We start from the raw sequence: 23826 nt of genomic DNA on the forward strand, positions 1-23826 counted from the left end.
AACTCGGACAACCTGCGTGATTTGAGCTCGGAAGTTTGGATAGGGTGAGGAGTTCGGAATTAAATACAGGTAGAGGACGAGGATAATTTGTAACCATATGAAGGAACAAAAGAGTACAGGCACGTCACAATACTGTCCGTCCTGCTCAAATTATAACATGTGGACTTGTTTTTTATTAATAAACAATTACATGCGGAAGCTAACTTTACGAAAAATACATTATACAGAATACATTCAGAAATAAAGTTACACGGCCAAGGACATTTTAAAACATGAAGGAAAAGTGACTGCATTTCTCGGAAACGAAGGCAGAAAAAAGTGACTGTCAATCTCTTCAAAACGAAACCGCAAGGAAGCTGGGGGGTGGAGGAAATCCAATCATAGCTCGTCCTGCAACCGCAGACCAATCAGTAAATAAATTTGTGCGCGTGCAATAAAATTTTGAGTTTATTTATACAAATACATAGAGAGCATGAATATTGGTGCTTACATGATCATAGTCATCCCAGTGACGGTGCTGCAGGATAAAACATCCAAAGTTAGAAGAAGCAGGCAAGAAAAACATTCAAGTTACAACTTAAATCACTGAGACTACGTCAATTTATTGCAACGAAATGTCCAATTATTTGATCATGGGGAGGGGGATTCGAACTTGAGGCCTCTTTCAACATTGGGAAGAGGATATCATGAGACCGAGAGCTAACTGGTTAGGCAAGATGAGATTTGAATGCCTTTTATTGCAAAGGTGATCATAGAAAAAGTCTATACTGGATGAAAGTTGTAAGAAAGTATTAAAAAGATTCAAACACACCCTTCGGTATCTGTCTCTATGCCTGTCCCGGTGACCTCGATCCCTATCTCTTCTCCTCCTTTCACCCTCTTCTCTTGCTCTTTGAGCTTCCTGCACAATAGGAGCTCAAAAATTAATGAATGGAATTCAACTATACCTGACAGGAAATTCTAATAACCATTTATGTCGGCCACGAACCTCTTCCTCTTGCGCTTTCCTCCTTTTTTCTGCTTCTTCAAGGGCATCCTTTTCGACCTGAAATGCCATAAGAGAAATGCATATGATGAAATATATGCCCGAGAACTGGAGAATACTAGTAACAGTAAAAAAAGGCTTACCTCTCTATTGGCGAAAACTTCCTCGACCACTTGTTTTGCATAATCCGGATCATCACAAATTAAAACGTTGTCGAAAACTGAACCAGCCTTTACCTGCATCGCATTATTTCACCCCCTTTAACGTAATGAACTAATGATCATACGATCCTCTAGCAAATGGAAAACGTCCTACCTGCCAAACTTCGATACCAACATACTTAATTGGCTTAAGCACATAGAGATCAGGATCATCTTCAAACTCTGCATAGGAGAACAAAAATGAAACTCAGCATATTTTTTTCCCCTCTAGAATTGCTGTTGTAGTTATGTACACCAATATAGACAGATAAATTATATAGTTATCTATTTAAAGTTACCTGGATTATCAATCCAAGGAATCTTCCATTTCCCCTTGTAATTAGGGTTCTTGATTTTCTGACATATCAGAAGAAATCACATGGTAATTAGAAACTGCGGAAAAGAATCGACATCTGGTTTTTCTGATACTGGAGCATTTTTGCTCACCACCATAACTATAGTGTGTGCTCACCATACACCTAATCAATTGACAAGTGTCCTTTCACCTAACTCTAGTTAACTTTCACATTAAATTTTACTTATAAAATTTTGAAAAAAAAAAACTAACCAAGGTTAAGTGAAAGGAGATGTGTGAATTGATTAGGTGTATGGTGAGCATACACTATAGTTTATGGTGGTGAGCAAAAATGCACCCTATCTGCTACCTCGCAAAACCTTAATCAACCTACAGTACCAACCTTGGGTCTCCATGGTCCCTTGTAAGCTGGATTTGGTATCTTTGGAGCTTTCCACAGACCGTTCTCTTCATCATCCCAGTCTTCGGGCTAATTAGAAGAGGGGAAAACACGAAACTGCTTGATTAAAATTCATAACTTGCCACAAGTATGCATCAAACCCCAGGAGGAAAACACTAAAAATCAAACTAGAAAAGGGGAAGATAATATTACAAAACACAAAGAAGAGTCCAAAATCAAAATGATCAAACAAATGTCGGGTATAGTACAGCTCCGTAACTAATCAACTAACCTCTTTTGCTTTTGGATCTGGAATTTCTCTCGGAATTGAATCATATCCCTGCAATACCAAGATATGCATCAATAGTAGCACGTAAGACATCTACTGAACAGATATGTCTCAGAGACAAGCATTAGGAAGAGACGAAAAAAAGTTCCCATACCTCAGGTTTGATGTGATTAGGATCATCAATGTATTCTCTAAGATCCCAGTCTGCTGGCTGTAATGGGCAAAAAATGATACTTTTAAGTTAAAATACGAAATTGTAAAGAGTTAAATTTTATAACTTAATTATTTTTAAGAAAAGGTTGCTCAAAAGATTTCCTGGAGTTTTGAGAACATTATAATATAGTTAGTTAGAACCCCTTTCTAACTAATCATGTTTTATCTACCTTCTTTGCAGTAACATCTTTTATCTTTCTTGGAGGAAGAATATCCCAATCTGTGTACATGCTTCCAGAATCCTTTTCTCGGTTGTCTATTAGGACACTATAAGTTGCATCAGGCCGAAGAATGAATGTGTAGAAATGAGTCAACTTGTCAGTTTCACACTCTAAGGCCTTCTTGATGGGGTAATTCTGGCCTTGGTAGGAGAGTATGACATGGAGCTTCTTTGTGTCCGTGCCACATATATCGGGGCCAAACATTAAACTACACACAAAAAGTTCAGCAAACATTCAGAATTTTGGAAAAGAGAAGAAGAAAGAACGTCATACATAAACATGCAATCTGGCCTTTTATATGTCGGCAATTTCTATGGTATCAGATACCACCGAAATTCCCCGTATGAAGTATGAACTATACAGAGCAATTTTAGGAACCTCATCATGGCAGTTCAGTCTACAAAATTTAGAAAAGGTGCTCTTTGATTAAGACACGAGTTTCAAATCGCTACTATAAAATGATCATGTGTCATCCAACTGACTACCAAGTGTTGTGGAATGGTGATTGACTAAAAAGAATTTCTACGTGCACAACCTGGCCACCATTCACATACGGTATATATGCACTGACATATGGCTGCATTTGACCACTACGAAACTCTCATCATATGAATAAACTACATCTAGAAAACCGAATGTGCCTGTAATAAGTCCTTTTCAACTACATTGTGTTCTTAAGAATGAAGGACCAGATCATATGAACATGCCTCAAAACATTTCATCCTGCGACGTAGAGAGTTGAAATTCTAACCTGTATGGAGTGTCCCCGCCGAATTTCTTCTGATTAACAAATCCAGACATAAGCTTTATGTAACCGCCGCCACATTCAATTTCCTGCTCAAATTTGATCGAGTATTGGAGGACCAACGTCCTGTTCTTGTTGCTGAACTCCGGTATCTTTGCAGATATGGCAAAATGCTTGGCATCATTAGATGTCTGAATTCCTGCAAGATTTCGTATGCCATGATAAATGAAAACCACAAGTTTAACCACCTTGACTGTTGGTAAGTTATTAGTAAGAAACAAGCAGTGATGAATGAATAATTGGTAATCAGAAGATACCTCTATCATCGTGGTCACCGGCCCACTTTCCGGCTGTATGTTTAAAGGAACCTGCTTTACCTTCACTGCTTTTCCAGTCAGATTTGACCCAACGGCTTCGCCATCCGTCGTCTACTCCACAACAAATCAAGATTAACTGATTAATTTTCCGGTGGAATGAAAGATGAAAGATCAATTCTTGGTCTTACTTGTTAATTTTTTTTGCATGTTGTTCAAACACACAGTCAAGTCAACCAACTAACTGTACAAAAGTTCGCTATTACCAGCTTACTGCGGCCCAAAATTTATTTATTTTTCGAAGAAAAAGAAAATCATAGATATTTTGTCAGAGTCACAGAGAGAGAGAGGAGATAGGGAAACTAGGAAATGAGAGTTAGACAGTTAGCCACAGCATTCAACCAGAACAAAGTTAGCAAAGTAGTAAAAAAGTAAAATCTCAAGCAGAAAGAAAACAGATTGAAGCGAAAGTTGCAAGTGGGAGGAGAGAGAAGGATGGATACATACCGTCGAAGCGCTCCTCGAAAATGATCTCCGAAAGCGAAGAACGAAAGCAAAAGGAGAGCAAGGAGAGTGATAATACTAGCAGAAGCAGCTCATCATGCTTTTGCCGCTTCGCCATATTTGCCTGCGCAAGTGCAAGAATTGCAGTGACAAAAGCCAAAAGCCAAGAGCAGATTGGAAGATAGAGTTTGTATTATTGGTTTACTTATAGCAGGGGATGCAAAAGCTTGCCCCCAAGTCTCCCATGTAATTTCGGGGATGCCCTCCCCTTCCCCTTCCCCTTCCCCTTCCCCTACCCCTTCGAAATGAGAAATGGAAGACTGACTAGTCTGACTTTAGTTTAGTGTTGGAGTGAGTTGGTCGTCATGTGGGGTACAAGTCTGCGTATGCCGTGGAGTTTGGAAGAGACTCTCACCTCCTTCTCTCTTGACTTGGTCTTTTATATGCATTCAACCAATCAGAGAAGAACGATGAGTTGCACCACCCAATCAAAATTCTTGGAATTTAAATCTTACGACATTAATTAATAATTATTATGTATTGTTTTGTCCTAAATTCGATGATGTGAATGATTATATGTTGAATTCCTCGTCGGTGCGCCCAGCCCAGCCGCTGCACAATCACAAATTAATATTTTATAATGAATCTTAATGAACCATTTTAGGTATTGTTCATTTTTAATGTTAAGGATATTTTTGATTAAAAACTAAAGTTTTTTAGAACTTTTCTTTAATTTTCCTTATTTTATATGTATATTATTATTTGATAATGTGATACAAACAGATACTATACATTAAATTAATCTAAGCTGAATACAAACACACTGCTCTAACTAACTTAACTAAACAAGTTTGAATATATAATTAGTCTTTTGTCGTTTCGTTAATACATGGCAGGTTGCATTTCACATACGGTTAGTATTATCCAAAATAAGAGGACTAGACTAGAAGGTGAAGAAATTCGCTAAAACTACAACTGGGAAGATAAGGCTTTGCAATTAATCATGACAGACTGTACAAGTTAGGAGAGCAAGATTTATGGCTTGTTTGGATGATGCTTTTGGAGATTTAAAAACATCCTCTAATAAGTGAAAGCATTTTCATTTAGAAAAATAGTCAATTGGCAATATTTTTAAAGGTGCTTTGGATAAGAAGTAAAAGCACTTAGAGTGGTTTTTTGAGAAGTTTTTTATTTTTTATCTCAAAAGTGTTGCCAAGTGAAAAACCGGGAAGCATTTGGTCCCTTTGATGAAGCTTTTCAACTCCGTAACTACCCCTATTTTTTAAGTTGAAAATTCTACAAAATATCATAATTGTTTTAGACTCTCTGGGACTGTCGACTCGTCAGAGATTTCCGACGGTGACCCTCTTGCAAGCCTCCTTCCCGTCGAATTATTCCCCACCCCAAGATCTCTCTGATTCAACCAGCCCAGTGACATCGGCCTGTGACCCTCACCCCTCGACACCTCTCTCTGGTTGCAGTGATTGCATTGAGATGAACTTGATGCATATCTGGTATGAGGAGAAAGACGAGCTCCTTGGAAAATAATGTCCTTAATTTATCACTACTGAACTGCATTTTTCATTTGGCAGCCGAACACTACTATAGTATTAAAAGCGCTTCTGTGCAATGTAGAAGCACCTATTTAGTTGCTTGTCAAACAACACATTGCTTTTTCATATAAGCCCTACGAACAAGTGCTACTGACAAAAAATACTAGTGAGTAAAAGCGCTTTATCGAGTAAAACCTTCAAACGAGCCGGCACCAAGCCAAGCCAAGCCAAAATGTATAATTGTAAATGTTGTGGAAGAAGAAGGGCATTCCTTTCCTGGTACGTTTGTTGACTCAACATTCAAAGTCATCTCCCAGCCAAAGCCAGTGTAGTCTGCGAGTCTGGGCCACTCACTCACTGTTGCGTAGTGTTGGCCAATAAAAGAGGAGAGAGTGTGGACAGTGGAATAAAGGGGCCGTAATTGAAAGGTAAATGAATGAGACGACGACTTACGTCAAGCATGGACTTTTCAGTCTTCTTCTTCCCCCCTCTATCTTGGTCCTCGGACCATCTTGTGATATTTACTTACATGACACGGCCACACCTGAGCGTTTCATGTCAATGATACAACATGATGAAAGCGGACTTATGGCTTCATTCCTTTCGCCCATTCATTCATTTGCATAAAAACTAGACCGTGTTATGATTGATTGCTAACAACATGGAAGGAAAACTAATGTATCATTATGCCATTGCCTTCTTAGAGGAGTCAATTTAAAGAACTAGAGGAGAAGCAGGCATGCCCAAGACAATAGAATAAAAACTAGAGTGAACAATGTTGATGAATATTAATCAACACCAATCCTAGGATAAAAGCATACACATGCACAACCATGATATTAATTTATACTACATCTACATCCAATGAATATTAGCACAACCATTGAAAGGCAAACCAGCAATATAGTACAAACTAGGTACTCGAGTCGAGGATAAGAGCAAAAGCCACAGATAAACATCAACGATAATGTAATCACATAAGACTGTAATTTTGTTAAGCAATAAACTGGATTGTATTTATTTGAACAAAACATCAATGAAACAATCAAAGAGTTGTTTTCAACACACTTTCCATAAAACTGGAACCGAAACATTCAAGTTTTGAACATACCAAAAATACCACTTGCTTTAAACAGCATTAATAGGAGGAGCAGGAATCCCAAAATGGCACCTTTATAAAATGGAGGGAAACAAGGCGTGAGGATCCAAGAGTTCTAACAGCTAAATCCTTGCAGTGAACAGGAGAAAATTAACAATGGAGCTTCATGCCCTTCCCCTACTTCGCCTGAGGGTGAGAAGAAATAAAGTCCACAGCTTGACCAATTGACTTGATCTTGTCAGCTTCATTATCAGGGATCTCAAATCCAAACTCCTCTTCCAAAGCCATCACAATCTCCACAGAATCTAAACTATCTAACCCCAGATCACTTTCAAAATGAGCATTTGGTGTAACCTACCCAAAAAAGAAAAACAGTGCATAGGAGATTAGATTATTTAAATATAATGAAAACATACTAATAAAATGGCCATACAAACGAAATCAGTATAAAATGTGAACGGAAAGGAACATGTACATAGAATTTCTGAGGTCAGTTGCGTATACATATATATTTGGAAATAAAGAACGTCACATTTATTGTGATTTAAGTTCAAGGTGAAACATGCCATAAATGAAGGTGTGCGTACATTAACATTAGAAAAGAAAAGGGAAAAGAACAGCAGAGGTTTGATAGTCACAACCACATACAGATAAAAGCCAATTCACTTTTTGGAATCTCATATCCCAGCACTGGATGTCACTATCCGTCGGACTTTGGGACATTCACCATATATTGGTTACAACATGTAAGCCCCAACTCAAGCAAAACAATAACAAATACAAATAAGAAGGGGCCACATTGTTGTGGTTCAGACATTAATCCCATAAAGAAACTGATGTAAAAGCAAAATAGAGGAATACATTCAATTCTTTGTGTAAGGTCAAAGAAGAAAGACAAAAAGAATGCTTACGAAATATCAAACATTTACAACTACTAAATAACATGCAAGTACCAGAGATCAAACCCATCTTTATCAACAATGTCAGTCAATATTGTAACATTTGTGATTAAGCATATAATCCTGGAGGGCTATAGTTATCTCAGCCCGCATAGCTATTCTAGTTTAAAGATGAAATATCTGATTCTCGAGGTCACCAGTAATCCTGGAGGACCAAAAACTGCAATTTATAAAGAATATCTATCTGCAAAGCACTGAATGAGAAAACAATATATGATGCAAAAGGTTAGAGCTTTGTGCCACATGGTGGTACCAAAACAACATAACAAAGCTCTATTGAAAAATTTGTGCAAAACTAAAAAGAAAATTTTCTCTGCTTGTGCACTTCAGTTTGTCATAAAAACAATAGTGTGTAAAAACTGAATAATCAATGAGCCGCTGCTGATGCATTGGAAGAACCATCATCCCAAAATGTTTACAAACCCAAATAGCAATATTTCAATCCGCATCCACATATAGGCGTACATTTCATGACCCAACATTTGACATTACCAAAACCCTAATTATTCAATAAAACGGATCTTAGAAAGTACAGAATCAACTCCTCAAACACAAAATGATCTTCTTTTACAACAAAAACAATCAAATAATTACTAGTTCAACCTTGCAATTCATTAGGAAATGGTTTGCATAAAACTTCAATTCCATTTTCTGAGAAAATCGGAGGTTATACCTTGGAAGGATCGACCTTCTGGAAGTTCTTGACGACGGAGACGACACGATCGGTGACCTCAGACTTGTCGAGGAAGGTGCCCCTTACCTCCTCGGAGAAGAGACGGCATCTGATAGCGGCAAAGGGGGATAGGAAGAGAGGGGCGGTGGAGCTAGGGTTCGAAGGCAAGGTTTGAACTTGCACTCTCAGGTGCTTGAGTAGTAAGTTCCTCGCAGCCGCCGCCATTGAGAGACGTTTCTTCACTCGCCTCTACTGCTGCTTGGCTACAGTATACCAGTCGGCTGTTACTGAATGAAGGAATGATACGGGAGGAAGGGGCAAGAGAGAGAGATGGCCTTTTCTGTTCTGTTGGGTGAGACCGCAAGAGAAAGTGCTGAGCCTGAGCCACATTCTGGTGTCAGACGTCGTCGTTTTTGTATAATGTTGAATGGATAAAGTCCAGACCCAAATTAAAGTTGGGTTGGGCCGGAAAGGCAACCGAACAAGTAAGCAGTAGTATAACTGAACCGAACCCGATTTACCGCCAGCAGTAACTACTAACTAGTCTACAAGTATTGTTCCTTCCATCCTTCCATCCTTCCTGGTGTGGTGCAGGGGTGGAATGCTGAAGCGGTGTTGAAAGAAAAGTGAAGATGGCGGTGGTGGTGGTGGTGAATGGTGATGGTCTTCATTTCTCTGTTTCTGTTTGTTTTTCTGGCAGTCAAATTTGCCACACCTGATGGTATGGTATTATTATTCTTCTTTCTTCTTCCCAGTTTCCAAACTCCCCAATATATTAATATTATGAAGGAACATGTATATGTAAATGGGACTGATAGGAGCTCTATCTTATCGTGTTTGGTTTAGCAGCAAGCATGAGCGATGTGAATGGGACTGATAGGATACTCAGATTCAACTGTAAGGTTTAGTAGACAAATTTTGCTCAGCACAAGTATAACATCGAAACTATGTCAGCCGAAAACATACAAATCATATTTAGTATTTACAATTCAAGCATTATGCAGATCATTAAGAATTAATTAATCCCATGCTCTACTTTAATTAGCTACAGTTGCAGTCACTTTCATACTGTATTTGTACTTCAGGTAAGCTTTTATGTACGGCTCCAAATCACCATCCATTACGGAAGTGATATCCGATGTCTCGTGTCCCGTCCTTACGTCCTTGACGAGTTTGTATGGATGGAACACGTAGTTTCTTATTTGTTGGCCCCACTCTGCCTTCACCACGTCTCCTCGTATTTGCTTAATTTCCGACGCCCTTTGTTCCTCGGCAATCACTAGCAGCTTGGCCTTCAACCTGGCCAGAGCCTTGATCTTGTTTGCAAGCTGGGATCTCTCCTCTGCATTGTAGTAGTCAAGAAAATAGAGGTCATCACAAAGCTCGCATACTTCTTTATTATGCTACACAATTCCAAAATGATAGCACAGTAGCTACACACAGCGGCAAAATCAAAACGGAGCCAGAAACTAACCTTCTTCCTTAATCTACAAACAAAATATAAAAATTTGAAAATATTTATTTGATGCAATGACGAGAGAAATAATTTCCATTGGTGAAAACCAACAAAGAAATTATGGGGCTAATGAAACCTGTGCAGCGAACGGTAACACCAGTGGGGATGTGAGTAATCCGGACAGCACTTTCAATTTTGTTCACATTCTGGCCTCCTTTTCCGCCTGCCCTTGAAAAACTTATGTCCAGGTCCTCTTCAGGTAATTCAACTTTCAAAGACTCCTCAGGTAGAAGTGGCATGACGTCAACACCAGAGAAACTTGTCTGCACGTAACATCAAGTTAGAACACACAGTATAGGATATGTTGTGCTAACTCTGTCTCCCTCCAATTCGTCCCCCGCCCCCACCCAACACACACACACTCACACTTTCAGTAGTAATTTTTAAGAAGCTAGTTATGCACCTAACGCTGTTCAACTTAACAAACTTGACGTGTGTCAGCTCTCCACATATGGAAAACCATCTTCCCTCGTAATCAGTTTCTGTAATTAAATGTTCAGTAACTCATAGTTTACCAGAAGGTTCACCCATACCTGGCGGAGACCTTTGGCATTAAAAGGGGACTGCCTTACAATGCGGTGTGTTCCTTTCTCCCCCGACAAATAGCCATAAGCATAACGGCCTTCAACTTCAATTGTCGCCGACTTAATTCCAGCTTCCTCTCCCTGGGATTTCTCAACTACTCGTGTCTTGTATCTTTGCTTTTCTGCCCACCTCACATACATTCTGAGTAACATTTCGGCCCAATCCTGCACTGAGAATTATCAAAGGTTTTATACAAGAAAAACATAAGCATGTAATAAAGAGGCTAACACAACCACGGAACTGAATAGAAGTCCGCACAAAGAATGAATAGTTGATGGTAATGATAAATTCAGTAATTGCTGAAACAAAAGCCTCACTATCCCCATGCAGTATTCTCAAAAGTAGTAACGAGCTGGGACAAACTACTTTTGGCCAGGTATGAATGAGATAGATGTGTCTTAATTTCTAAAAGAAATTCATTCATGAGAAATGCAATATGTTTTATTGTAATGGCGTTACAGCACCTATATATGCATCTCACAGAATCTAAAATTCCCATCGAACTTGGAAGAACCATAAAGAAGTAGTCGCTCTTGCTTCGCACATATGTTCTAATTACCTGCGCATCAGTACCTCCAGCACCGGCTGTAATAAAGATGACAGCACCTTCTTTGTCGTAAGGCCCAGAAAGAAGTTGAGTTAACTCAAACCTATCCATTCCCTTGTTCAATTCCTTGATGATACTGGCAGCCTCTTCAAGAAGTCCATGATCTATGGCGTCCATCTCTTCAGTTAGCTTGACTATTGTTTCTACGTCTTCAACCTGATTTAATGCATTTGATCAACAATGCAATTTAAGAGGAGCTTACTTTCTGATATTCAATATTTGTAAATGAGTTTATACGTATGCAGAGTAAATTAGTAAAAGATCTCCTACTAGATAGTCTGATAGAGGGCATTGTGATATATAAAGAAGATAAGAGTGTCCCGACCAACAAAAACATATAGATTAGAGTGATGTTAACTTTATATATTTATACATGCATTGGCTCCATATTGAACTAATTGATTTAGTCATCTATCCTCTGCTGTACACTATTTCCGTAATCTAAACAAATCTGGCTAGAAGAAATTCTAATGATTTTATTCGGCACTCATATTAAAACCGCCCACTTTATAAATGATTATCATCATATCACACTTCAGCACAACCTATATTATCCAGAAAAACAAAGACGATGCCATGTCACCCCAAAGAAATGATGCGAAAACAATCTTCTAAACAGAATTAAAGAAATTTGGGCATAGACCTGTGATTTAAACTCGTTCAGCAATTTTATCCTGTCTTTGACATCAGTCAGGGCCGAAAGGTTTTCTTGAGCCTTAGCTCGATCATCCCAAAAGGCGGTATCAGCTGCTTTCAACTCTAAATCGGCTACTTCTTGTTCCAACTTGTGCAGACAAGCAGAGTCTCTTATCTCCTTGACGCGTATAGCGGCAGTTTCTACATCCTTTCTTAAGAAATAAAAATCTGTGAGACATAAGAAGAAATTACAACATTGTCACAGATTGATGTGCAAATGAAAGTAGCACCATCCTACACCAAGCATGCTCTCATTCAAATCAAACTTGGAAAACACTCAAAACAGACCTTGCATTGCCCATTCTTTGGCGTCGGTGCTCACTTGGCTCTCCGGCGTCGCCAGTAAAACTGAGCCAAATCAAACATCAACAGTAAGCAATTCGGCATTCATTCTCTACAGCACATAAACAATAAAAATATCAAAAAATAGACAAGTCGAGCATAAAAAGTGTTTTGCTTTCGGTAACGTCCTGTGAAATGCACCACCTTACAACCGTCAAAATCGAATTTTTCAAAGACTAAGCATGAGAAATCAAAGCAAGTAAAAACCAGAAACCCATCAAAAAATTAATGAGATATTTAAAACCAATTGCAAATTTGCAATCACACACTCGCAAAAACGGAAAAATAGAACAAACCCAATATATTATCCCATAAATAAATTGCACCATAAAGCTCAAGGAATGGAAACGCAAAGAGAAAACCTGCGGGACGAAGCGGATAAGAGGTAGAAAGCTTTGTAGATAAAGGGAAAGTGTAGGAGGGTAAACGGCAAGGAGAAAAAGTGGCCTTTTGCAGTAACAGTGGCAGCTTAGTAATTAGAGGCTTCGAGGGGCACAAGATGGCCGTTGAGCTGCACACAGGTCGAAGATGACGCTCCATAGCTGCTGTGTCGCTGATACAACAAGTTCAAGCTCTGCACAAAACCAACATATTTTCATGACTCCATTTGTATGGATAACAAAGAAAACCCGCCTATAGCTTGTACGTTGTGGGTGACGTGTGGTGGTGTTCGGGACCAAATTGCAATAACAAATAAGTCACTTCTTCGGACCCTATACCCATATGAAATAAAAACATTCCAACAAAAAAAAAAAATATCAAGAGAATATCAAACGGGCTCAGACCATCTCCAACCCTTGGGCTAAAAGCCAAATTTTTTAGCCCGGAAAATTTAGTTTTTAGCCCAGAAACATCTTTTCTGCTCCAACCCTTCTACCCTAAAATTTTAGCCCGAAATTATTAAAGAATGAAATTAGCCTAAATTTTTTTCTTAAATCAATTTTTTTTTTAAATAAATATGTAGATTATTGTAAATTAATTTTATGAACATTTTAATCTAAAAAAAATTTTAATTCCGATAAACATTTCGCATTTAGCCCGGGGGGAAAGCTGGGGGGTATTTGGCCCAGAAATAGCATTTGGCATTTAGCCTAAAATTTTAGCATGGGTTGGAGAGTGTTTGGGGGGGTAATTTGGAGAGTAATTTGGCTTTTAGCCCAGGGTTGGAGATGGTCTCAGAAGTAGAAAATGCGAAATGGGCTAAAATTGATTCAGAACCCTATACCCATTAACCTCTTTGGACATCACAAAAAAAGCCCTAAGGACAAAACCGGCATAAAAAATAGTTTTAAAATTAGGGTTTCATCTCGTATATAGCCTCCTTGCCTCGACCTCCAACTCCGACTTTCAGAGACAACTCGCAGCCTCCAGCAAGAAACCATCAAAATGGTACGTTTGTTTTCACCCTTACTTTGTGCGCACATTCTTCACTGGAACTTGTGGTTTTGTTGGCTAAATTTGCATGTACAAATTTGATAAGCGGAGCACTCCAGAAACCATGCTTGTATATATTGAAATTGGCAGTGGAAGGAAATGCATATTTGATACCGAATCTACTAATATACCGTGGTGTGTATCTAATATCATATAAATTATAGGAAAAGAAGAAGTGTGTTCATCTCTTCTTTATCCTCGATTTAGATAGATACAAATTTGATGCAGGTTTGCGCTGTAGATGTGAGCATATCATTACAGTATACTTTGTTTTAGTTTTGAAGATTTTCGGTTATTGGTTTATTGGATTTTGTATTTTTAAGATTTTTCTCAATGCCTCTGGTTTGTTGTAAACTGTTGTACATAGTTTTGTGATTGTTTCTTAATCTCTGGTAGTCTGGTTCTAAAATTCCGTTACTAATTTTATCTAAAATGTGAACCAGAGGGTAATATTTCGAGGTCGCAGAATAGTGTGACTTTCATTTTACTATCGATTTTGTGGTAAATGAAACACGGTTGGTATTTTCATATGAAGCGTCCGACAGTGTTTTGTATAATACTCTTTGTTGGTGTTTCACCCATTGTTCTTGTATCCTTCTACCAGTATTTTATAACAATGTTAAAAAGTAATTTTGCTCATTTGGATGTGCTTTTAAAATGACTGAAAGCGCTTTTGGTGAAAATGTTTTTGGAACTAATCCTTAGTAAAAATGCAAGTAAATTCTGGAAAAGCATTTAAAGTGCTTCTTGGAATAAGCACATAACTGGTGCTTCTTGCAGAAAGAACTTTAAGTGCTTTTGGAATAAGCACATAACTGGTGCTTCTTGCATAAAGCACTTTAAGTGCTTTTGGAACCAAAAAACATTTTCTCTAAAAGCACTTTCAGTCAATTTAAAAGCACATTCAAACGAGTCCGTAGTCGCTAAGAATCTGGATCTGCTATAATTCTGTTCGAGTAATGGATAATAGATGTTGATACATGTGAACATACATGCCTTGTTTAGATGTAAATTTCAGAATGTATATTGATCTATAATGTTTATACTATGTGTGTGCACCAACAGCCGAAGCAGATCCATGAGATTAAGGATTTCCTTCTAACCGCAAGAAGGAAGGATGCCCGCAATGTCAAAATCAAGAGGACCAAGGATGCTGTTAAGTTCAAGGTTCGGTGCTCCAAGTACCTTTACACACTTTGTGTGTTTGATTCCGACAAGGCCAACAAGTTGAAGCAATCTCTTCCTCCAGGTATAAATTTTTGTGATCGCTGGTGTAATTTATTATGGTGGGCAACTCATACTAGTCTGTTCCTATTTTGATGTTGCCATTGTTCATTTTTTGGTTGTGGAGCACGGTGGATTCATTATTTCATCTTGGAGAAGGAGTAGTTTGTGTTGAATCAGGGGACTTTCATCTGTTACTTTTTTTTTTTCTATAACTAATCAATTTTTTAAAATTTTGATTTGTAGGTTTGAACGTTCAGGATCCTTGAACCAGGATTTTGGAGTGGCTTGTCGGCACATTCTAGTGAATGTAGCAATGGAATGAAATTTGTACTTTGAAAGATTTTTATGGCCGGATGATGTTGGTGTTAGATGTTAGAACTCCGAGATGTTTGTGGTTAATGTGTTTTGACTTGAGTTAATTGTTTAGATGTTTTGGTTATGGATCCATCGGGTTTGTGTTTGCTTGATTGCGTTTGCGTTTGGAGTTTACAGCTAACAGTTTTGAAAGGAAATGGAATTGGAAACAGAAATAGAGGTAGCTACCAACATAAACATGTCGTGAGCGAATGGTAAGACGTAGAAGATGAGTAGTAATAGTAATCGTGTGTGCATGCAGTCCAATATCCTGATTGGTAGGTACAAACCTATGCGTCTCTTGTTCAAATTTCGAAATTCCCATTTCTTAAATTTTTGTGATAGATTTGAACTCTTTCCTCTCTTTAATAATAATAAATATAAAATATATATATATATATATATATATAAATTATATGGTAGATGAGTAGGAAAATTTCATTTGGTATATGCTTCTAGGATGCCATAGTGTGTAATTTTCGTTTGGAATATGCTTCTAAGATGCCATAGTATATAGTATGTAGGACTGGTAGCATTGTCCAACCTCATCCGTCAATGGAGAGGATATAATAATCAAGGTTTTAAATATCGATATTATCAGCGATATTTCACCGATAATATCGTTTTTTTGAGAGAGGGATATTTTCACACGTATCCATCTTATTTTCGTCAATATATCGAGATAATATCAATAATATCGATAATATCGGTAATATCGGGATAACATCGATAAAATAAACATAATAATTCAGTGTGTGTCCGTGTGTGTGTTATGATAAGTTACATAATATAATAATATATATATATATATATATATATAATATAAATCTTCCAAAAGGGCCAACTTTTGACAACTTTTGACAAGACAAAAAGTAGTGGTGGTTGGTTTCATACTCAAAATCGTGTGCCACTTCCAACTCTTTCACATTCGGAGTATCAGATCATCACACATGTATTACACTTTTTCGTTTCTTCTCCCCTTAACCCTTTCAGAGCCTTTCCAAAGCCCTTTCAGAGCTTCAACACAAAGGGTTCCATATTTAAGGTAAGTTTACAAACTTATATTTATATTATTGTAATTTATACAACAACAACAAAATTTGTGTGGACCCGTACATGTGATCTAAGAACCAAATAATACTTGCATGTTAATTTTTTGAAGTAATTACGTAATGTTGTAAATTTATTCCCTAGGATCATTTTAATATGTTTAATGTTATTTATTATTTTATTATTTTATTAATATTAGGTTTTATTATCAAATTGGATTATTATTCATCAATATTAGGTTTTTTTATTATCAAATTGGATTATTATTTATTACTATGTTTAATATTAGGATTATTTTATTATCAAATTGGATTATTATTCATTAATATTAGGTTTTATTATTCCATATTATTTTTATAATTACGTAAATTCTTACAATCATCTTACAATCATTTTCTTTACTTCGTATTTAATTCTTCTGTAGAATAACTTTATTATTTAGGTTTTTTCATATAACCGTCATCACTACTATATTTTTTGACCAAAAAATAATTGCCTAATTTCCATGAAAAATAAATATAGGTACATTTAAGATGTCTAGTGGAGTTACTAAACGTGATCCAGCTTGGGAACATGGAGACCCAATAAACGGAAACAAACATGACACAATTTGCAAATAGTGTGGTCGGGTAATGAAGATTGGCGGAGTGACACAATTTAAGTACCATCTTAGTGGATTAGATCCAGAAAATAATGTCCAACGATGCGATAATGTCCCCCCCCCCCCGTGAAGTAGTAACTATGATTATACTCATAACCAACCATTTCCCTACCCTTCATATCCCATTCCTGTTGGGATGGAATCGAGTGACTCATGGAAAGAATCCGAGACTCAATCTTCAAATGATTTTGCTTATGGACAACGTAAACCAATCTCAGATCCATATGGGTGACATGTTAACAATTACATGCAAAACTATTTTGAGGATTTATCATTTGATGACTACTCTTCACAATATACTTATTCTACACATAGAGATGATGAAGATAGTGAAAATTTTGAACCTCGTAGGAACTCTATGTGGTATTATCACTCATGTATATTACCATGCAATGTATAAAGTATAAAATATTGTACTAATTCATTATGTATAAATGATTATGGTGTGTTTAAACTTCTTTAATTAGTTACTACATATTTTCTACACTCACAATGTTTGCCAGCTCGCTATATAATCAACTTAAATCAGTTAAATCCATCATGAAATACATTTCCTTCCAATTTTTTGTGATAAACTAATAGATAATTGACTAAATAAACATCTTACAAAGTTTCAATAAAAAATTTCAAGTTTTTCTTACAATTTCCGTGGTTTTTATTCAATTTTTATTGATATCGATAATATCCCGATATTTCCATCGAAATTTTCCGTATTTTTGGACTACCGATATTTCCGATATCACCGATATTTTAGACCTTGATAATAACTATTGAGTTGCAGTGGCAGTGCCATGCTTGGACCGTTAGGTACAACTATTCAACCAAAAGAAGTAGAGAGAGAGAGAGAGAGAGAGAGAGAGAGAGAGAGAGAGAGAGAGAGAGAGAGAGAGAGAGAGAGAGAGAGAGAGAGAGAGAGAGATGAGTTTAATTGAGACAGAGGAGGAAGAAGGCATAAAACAAATGCAAGAGCTTACTTCCTTCAATATTCACTTGAAGCCATTTTTTAGCTCATTCCCGATAACGGACCCATCCATCATTTCTGCACACAACATGTGAAAGTGAAACTGAGATTAACAAACCAAACTCAAAATTATCCTTGGCTTGAGGCTTGAGTCTTGAGTTAACGTGTTTTACTTCTACAAAAACAAAATCGATTTTACAATTACCAATATACATGCCAGGCCAGTGCTTCTGCCCCTGTTTCGACTATGAACATGACAACCGCACTTCCTCTCAAACGGAGGTGGAGGTGGAGGTGGAGCCGGTGCTGCTGGTGTCGGGCATCGGAGGCTCCATTCTGCACTCCAAGAGGAGGAAGTTGGGCTTCGACACACGGGTCTGGGTCCGGATCTTATTGGCTGACTTGGAGTTCAAGAAGAAGCTCTGGTCTATCTACAATCCCCAAACAGGTTGCTTTCTCTATTTATATATTTTTCGAAACTGAGAACCTTGTTTTGGGTCGGTGGCAATTGGAAAATCAAACCAAAATGCATGCAGTAAAGAGAGACAAGACACTAGACAGACTAGTGTGGACTTTTGTCAATCATCTCCTCTCTCACTGTTTGCTTGCTGGATTCTACTGGGATTGGGAAGAGACCATGCATAACATGGTACTTTCAGTTATTGTTGAGACAGACTAGTGTGGACTTTTGTCAATCATCTCCTCTCTCACTGTTTGCTTGCTGGATTCTACTGGGATTGGGAAGAGACCATGCATAACATGATACTTTCAGTTATTGTTGAGATTTACCATGTCATTTCTAAGACATCTTCACTTGTATTCTACTGGGACGAGACCATGCAAACATGTTTCGACTTTCATCTATCATGTCACGTTTTCATTCAAAATTTAAGAGCCAAGTCAAAATTTTATTTCAAGAGCTATCATTTTCCTTCAAGATTAGTTTGTATGATCCGCTCATAAACATGAAGGAAGCATCAAATCCAACGGCCACCAGGTTGGTTTCCTACTGTTTGTATCGTGGAAGATGGCTAAAACATGTTATTCTAGGGAAATTACATATCAATTTTGCATCTGTTATCATTTTCTTATTTTTCCTTTCATGTTCTAATTCTGTGTAGAATCAGCCTCTTACTAGACTCATTTGTGTTCCCAGGTTATACAGAAACGCTAGACAAAAAAACTGAAATTGTGGTCCCAGATGACGATTACGGCCTGTATGCCATTGATATTCTAGATCCTTGCTGGGTAAGAATGATACTTGTTCCCATGGATATTTTCATAGTTTGGTTATGACATCACTGAATTAGAGCTATTATTATGTTTCTTCATGTTTCCAGTTTGTCAAATTGATACGTTTGAAAGAGGTATACCAGTTCCATGATATGATTGATATGCTTGTCGAGTGTGGGTATAAAAAGGGAACCACTTTGTTTGGATACGGTTATGATTTTCGACAAAGCAATAGGTAACTTTTTTTTCTTTTGGTGGCTAGAGTTTCTATAGTAATTGTATGAAAGCAACCATTTCTGGTATTTGAACTATCACAACAATGTCTGACAATTTGGTTCCTTGTTTCCAATAATCTGACCACCGTGGTTTTTATGTTGGCAGAATTGACAAGTCAATGGAGGGTCTTAAGGTGAAACTGGAAACTGCTTACAAGGCTTCTGGGGGTAGAAAAGTGAATATAATTTCGCATTCAGTGGGTGGACTGCTAGTCACATGCTTTATGTCACTCCATACTGATGTGCGCATACTTTCTCTTGGTGACTAGTTGAAGTTTATGAATTTTCATCGAAATATGCAGAAAATATAAACTCCTCTTCTCACTAAAGGCAAATCGTTCTTCGGCAGGTATTTTCAAAGTACGTGAGTAAATGGATCTGCATAGCTTGCCCTTTTCAAGGTAGTTTCTTCCCTTATGCCATTTGTCTTCGTATTTGGACTACATAATCTTTAATGTATGTCAGCGGTGCTTATTGGAATCTGTCCATTGAATCTTCTCAGGTAGCTAGAAAACCATACTATGCATTCCCTTTCAGCCTCTTTTGGTTAACATCTCTTTAATCTTCTTAGACTGGGAGTCACAGCGTTTGACAATACCACGATATTTATGTTTTCATCCCTGATTGTTGATTATAAATTAAATTCAAATTACAGGTGCACCAGGATGCATCAATGATTCTCTCTTAACTGGATTGCAGTTTGTTGAAGGCTTGGGAAGTTACCTTTTTGTATCAAGGTGGACCATGCACCAGCTGGTAATACGTTAAATTAAGCTAATTTGGCTTCATGACTGTATTTAAACTAGATAATAGGAAAGTTAATTACGCGATCATCTTTCTTGGCAACCTAGTATCTTAAATGGAAGCATGACATGCTGTGAATGAGTCTGTATATATTAGAAAATACAAATGAAAGACTACAAGTGAGAAAATACATGAAGGCTTGAGTTTCTCTGAGAAATGTACCCTTCAGCTGATCTGATCCAATTCAATAAGCTCTAACCGTGTATAAGAAAATCTCCAACATATTTCACAATGGAACCCAGAAATCACATGGTTTAAACACTTGAACACCATAAAGAATTTCTCAATGCCGTTCTTGAAATATGTAATTGACTTGCATACTTATTTTCCTTTTTTAGGAAGTTGGGCGTATCCCTCAAGCCAATCAAAATAAAAAAGAAATTAATGTTCTTTAGCATTTCATCCATAACAAGTATTTGGCTACATTTTTCAGTTCTTACCGTTTTTTATTCTACAAGATGTTGCTATTAGGAAGAACTAAACCTGAATAAATTTGTTTCTCATATAGTTGATTGAGTGTCCATCAATCTATGAGATGTTGGCAAATCCAAAATTTAATTGGAAAAGGCCGCCAGAAATTCAGGTTTGGAGGAACAAATCCACGGATGGGGAAACTTTGGTTGATTTGGAGTCTTATGGCCCAATTGAAAGCATCCCTTTGTTTGAAGAAGCATTGAAATATAATGAGGTACCACTTTTCAGATTTTTCTTGCTACAAAACTATTTCATTTGCTTTGATTATTGGGGCAAGTCTTGCTTTCTCGTGCGCTGTTGTACTGTATTTTGGAAAACAATTTTACATTTAATATAATTAAATCCAGTACTTATCAGAGCTCAAGAAGGATACACTATCTCCCTGCACATTCTGATATCACCATGACTTCTTTCTCTCTTAATCAATAGCCAGAGCTTATGTCAATCTCCTTCAATGCAGCTAAATTATGATGGTGAAACGGTAGCTTTGCCATTTAACCATTCTATTCTCAGATGGGCTGCTGAGACTCGCCAAGTTTTGAACAGTGCTAAACTACCAGATAGCGTCAGCTTCTATAACATATATGGCACATCGTTCGGCACCCCTTTTGATGTTTGGTATGTAAGAGAACTACTTTATGAATTAGGAATACTTAAGGGAATAGAAATCCAAAAAAAGTAGCAGCTGGACCCAAACTTAAATCAAAACAGGAAACATGTGAACAGGCTTTGCAATCCTTGGTATGACTGGTTGCTTAGTTGATACAGAGACCTTTATTATAGTACACAGGCAGAACTAGGTTTGCAATTGACTAGCAGAACTAATTTAAATGGAAATTCTCAGGGTTTGACATTGTAAAATAAAATGGTTTGATGAATATACAATCTAGAAGGTGCACCATTCTGTTCTCTTCATAAGTTGTATCATTTCCCTATCAAGTTATGCAACTGTGAATTTGGTAGTGCATCTGACATATGTATTTACTAATGCAGCTACGGTTCGGAGACAGCTCCAATTGAGGACCTGTCTGAAATATGCCATTCAATAGTGAGTTATTTACTCTTTGTGAAATCTTGAATTTTCAAAATGTTGTGTGTGTAGGTATCCCATGGGTTCAAAGCTTTAAACAGCCTAGATCATATGTCCCTTGATTTCTGGTTGCTTAACTAGTCATTGGTCTGAAGCCTATCATAGTTTAAGAAAGTTGTACACGTGCACCTTTATTTTTGAAAATGTTAGGTCCCACGCTGTTCAACATTATCCAGACTCTGAAGTTATGATCTGCACTATTTTTATTCACCGTTACTCTCCCATTTCTTGTTATTTCCCTTACGTACATTTATACGCATCAACCCTTGACTCTTATTCCCTGTTTTACTTGCACCTCTAACTTCTGATTAATCCAGTTGCTGCTTTATCCAGCTACTAATCAAATAGTAGCATCCAGTTTTGACAAAGATTATGTACCCCTGGGATGTTAATGCTTTTATGACCTGTCCTCTCTATGATTTACACGATTTCTTTCTTTCCAGCCTCGGTATTCTTATGTGGATGGAGATGAAACAGTTCCGGCTGAGTCAGCAAAGGTGCTCTATCCGACCTATGATCCCAGTGTTAATATATATGCTCTCTTCAATAGTTCATGCTAAGTTTTATTTGCAAACTATTATTATGGTTTCAGAATTTGAACGAATTTGTTCGAACTTTCTATCTTGATTACTATCAAACAGGCGGATGGAATTGCTGCAGTGGAAAGAGTAGCAATAGCTGCAAGGCACCGGGAACTATTACGGGACAAAACAGTTTTTCAACATATCCTAAGGTGGTTGGGAGTCGAACAGAAGGTCAGCAGACATTCTAAGACATCCAGAGTTGCAGACGCCTCTTCAAATAAGCGTGCTTGAAAATTGAAGGAAATTCTGTGTTCAAATTATAACTATAATAGCACCTTATAATTGTATTGAATATTGTGTTTTTTAGTGTTATTTGTTATTTGAGTACTATATGTATAATATTCTTAGCGTGCATGTTAATTTCATTGAGTGGTGGCGTGTGATATTGAATTTAAATCACATTTACATACGCTATACTATATATGAATGAATTTTGCCACGGAAAATATGTTAATTTTGCCACGGAAAATATGTTTTGTCGATCTTGTATTCTTGCAATTGGCCTGCAGCTGGCTAGCTACCACTAAGAGCAAGTCCACCGGGAAAAAAATGTCCCAGCCCTCAGTCCATTTGCTCCAGCCCGTGGAGTTGCCTAGCACCCAGCCCATGCCAGGCAACAGCCCAGCACGTTTTGGACTGACCAAGAAGCTGGCCTGTTTCTCAGGCGCGTGCAACACAAGCGCGCAAGGCGCGAGTGGGTTTCAGGCTTTCCTGAAAATGTGTCAGCCCACTTGGGCTCACCGACGTGGCGTTATGATAGCCGTTGGATTTCCAACGGTAAAAAAAATTTAAATTTTACTTTTAAACTGGACCGTCCGATCAAAGATCAACGGTCCAGATTAATTAACTTAATTAAAATTTATTAAAAAATACAGAAAAATTATTAAAAAATACAGAAAATTTAAAAAAAAATTATTTTTTTCTTTCTATAGTTTATCTTATGAGTTTATGTAATTTTATTTTAGTGTGTTTTTTTTTAAGTTTATTTGATGAGTATGTAATTTTATTTCAATGTGTTTTTTTTTTTAAGTTTATTTGAAATTTTATCCAAAATTGGTTAAAAATCATATCCGAAATAAACTTTAAAAAAAAAAAACACACACCAAATAAATGCGCTGGGTGCCAGCGCATTTTTTTAGGGATGGAGATGCTTTGGTCTGTTACTATTCACTGGGGTCTATTACTGTTCACTTGAGTGGATAAATGCGCTGGGTGCTGGCACAAAGTCCTTAGGGGTGGACTTGCTCTAAGTGAAGGTATAGATTGTGTCGTTTTCATTTTCCTTTTTAACCTGAAGGACAAAAAATGAGGCCCCCTCTCCTCCTCGCAAATTTGTAAATTGCAGGTTCTTGCACAAGTCACAGTGGTAAATATACAAATCTTTTACCCGGCTAACTAGTAGTCTAGTAGTGATGATTCCACATAAAAAAAAAAATTATAAATTATAAAAAAAATCTAGTAGTGATGATCAATTAAAGCTGTA

The 23826-nt window shown here is 37.3% G+C and overlaps 4 protein-coding genes and 1 long non-coding RNA gene across 5 annotated transcripts; 2 read left to right on the forward strand and 3 right to left on the reverse strand.

Moving 5' to 3' along the window:
• Window positions 1–103: 103 nt before the first annotated feature.
• Window positions 104–4693, reverse strand: LOC103451159 (calreticulin-3-like). Its single transcript, XM_008390596.4, has 14 exons — window positions 4170–4693; window positions 3666–3776; window positions 3355–3547; window positions 2553–2811; window positions 2324–2380; window positions 2173–2220; window positions 1884–1970; window positions 1485–1542; window positions 1301–1368; window positions 1129–1221; window positions 989–1045; window positions 812–901; window positions 491–517; window positions 104–390 (listed from the first exon to the last, which is right to left on the reverse strand). Exons 1-14 carry the CDS (start codon window positions 4282–4284, stop codon window positions 379–381), a joined length of 1275 nt encoding a protein of 424 aa, XP_008388818.2. The 5' UTR covers window positions 4285–4693; the 3' UTR covers window positions 104–378.
• Window positions 4694–6708: 2015 nt separating this feature from the next.
• LOC103451160 (acyl carrier protein 2, mitochondrial-like) lies at window positions 6709–8856 on the reverse strand. Its single transcript, XM_008390597.3, has 2 exons — window positions 8451–8856; window positions 6709–7172 (listed from the first exon to the last, which is right to left on the reverse strand). The coding sequence occupies exons 1-2, from the start codon at window positions 8673–8675 to the stop codon at window positions 6996–6998; spliced, it is 402 nt and encodes a 133-aa protein (XP_008388819.2). The 5' UTR covers window positions 8676–8856; the 3' UTR covers window positions 6709–6995.
• A 497-nt stretch (window positions 8857–9353) lies between these two features.
• On the reverse strand, window positions 9354–12879 carry LOC103451161 (peptide chain release factor PrfB1, chloroplastic). Its single transcript, XM_008390598.4, has 7 exons — window positions 12559–12879; window positions 12143–12202; window positions 11802–12022; window positions 11111–11314; window positions 10500–10715; window positions 10043–10229; window positions 9354–9792 (listed from the first exon to the last, which is right to left on the reverse strand). The coding sequence occupies exons 1-7, from the start codon at window positions 12734–12736 to the stop codon at window positions 9488–9490; spliced, it is 1371 nt and encodes a 456-aa protein (XP_008388820.1). The 5' UTR covers window positions 12737–12879; the 3' UTR covers window positions 9354–9487.
• A 532-nt stretch (window positions 12880–13411) lies between these two features.
• Window positions 13412–15302, forward strand: LOC103423606 (uncharacterized). The gene is made up of 3 exons (XR_527643.4): window positions 13412–13585; window positions 14696–14879; window positions 15101–15302. It is a non-coding gene; the product is annotated as an uncharacterized lncRNA (long non-coding RNA).
• A 2571-nt stretch (window positions 15303–17873) lies between these two features.
• On the forward strand, window positions 17874–22789 carry LOC103451162 (phospholipase A(1) LCAT3-like). Its single transcript, XM_008390599.4, has 11 exons — window positions 17874–18331; window positions 19040–19131; window positions 19224–19351; window positions 19498–19633; window positions 19741–19792; window positions 20047–20147; window positions 20704–20883; window positions 21130–21287; window positions 21663–21717; window positions 22203–22256; window positions 22401–22789. Exons 1-11 carry the CDS (start codon window positions 18097–18099, stop codon window positions 22572–22574), a joined length of 1365 nt encoding a protein of 454 aa, XP_008388821.2. The 5' UTR covers window positions 17874–18096; the 3' UTR covers window positions 22575–22789.
• The last annotated feature ends 1037 nt before the right edge of the window (window positions 22790–23826 follow it).

This window comes from Malus domestica, chromosome 12, assembly GCF_042453785.1.
Source record: "Malus domestica chromosome 12, GDT2T_hap1".
NCBI lineage: Eukaryota > Viridiplantae > Streptophyta > Magnoliopsida > Rosales > Rosaceae > Malus > Malus domestica.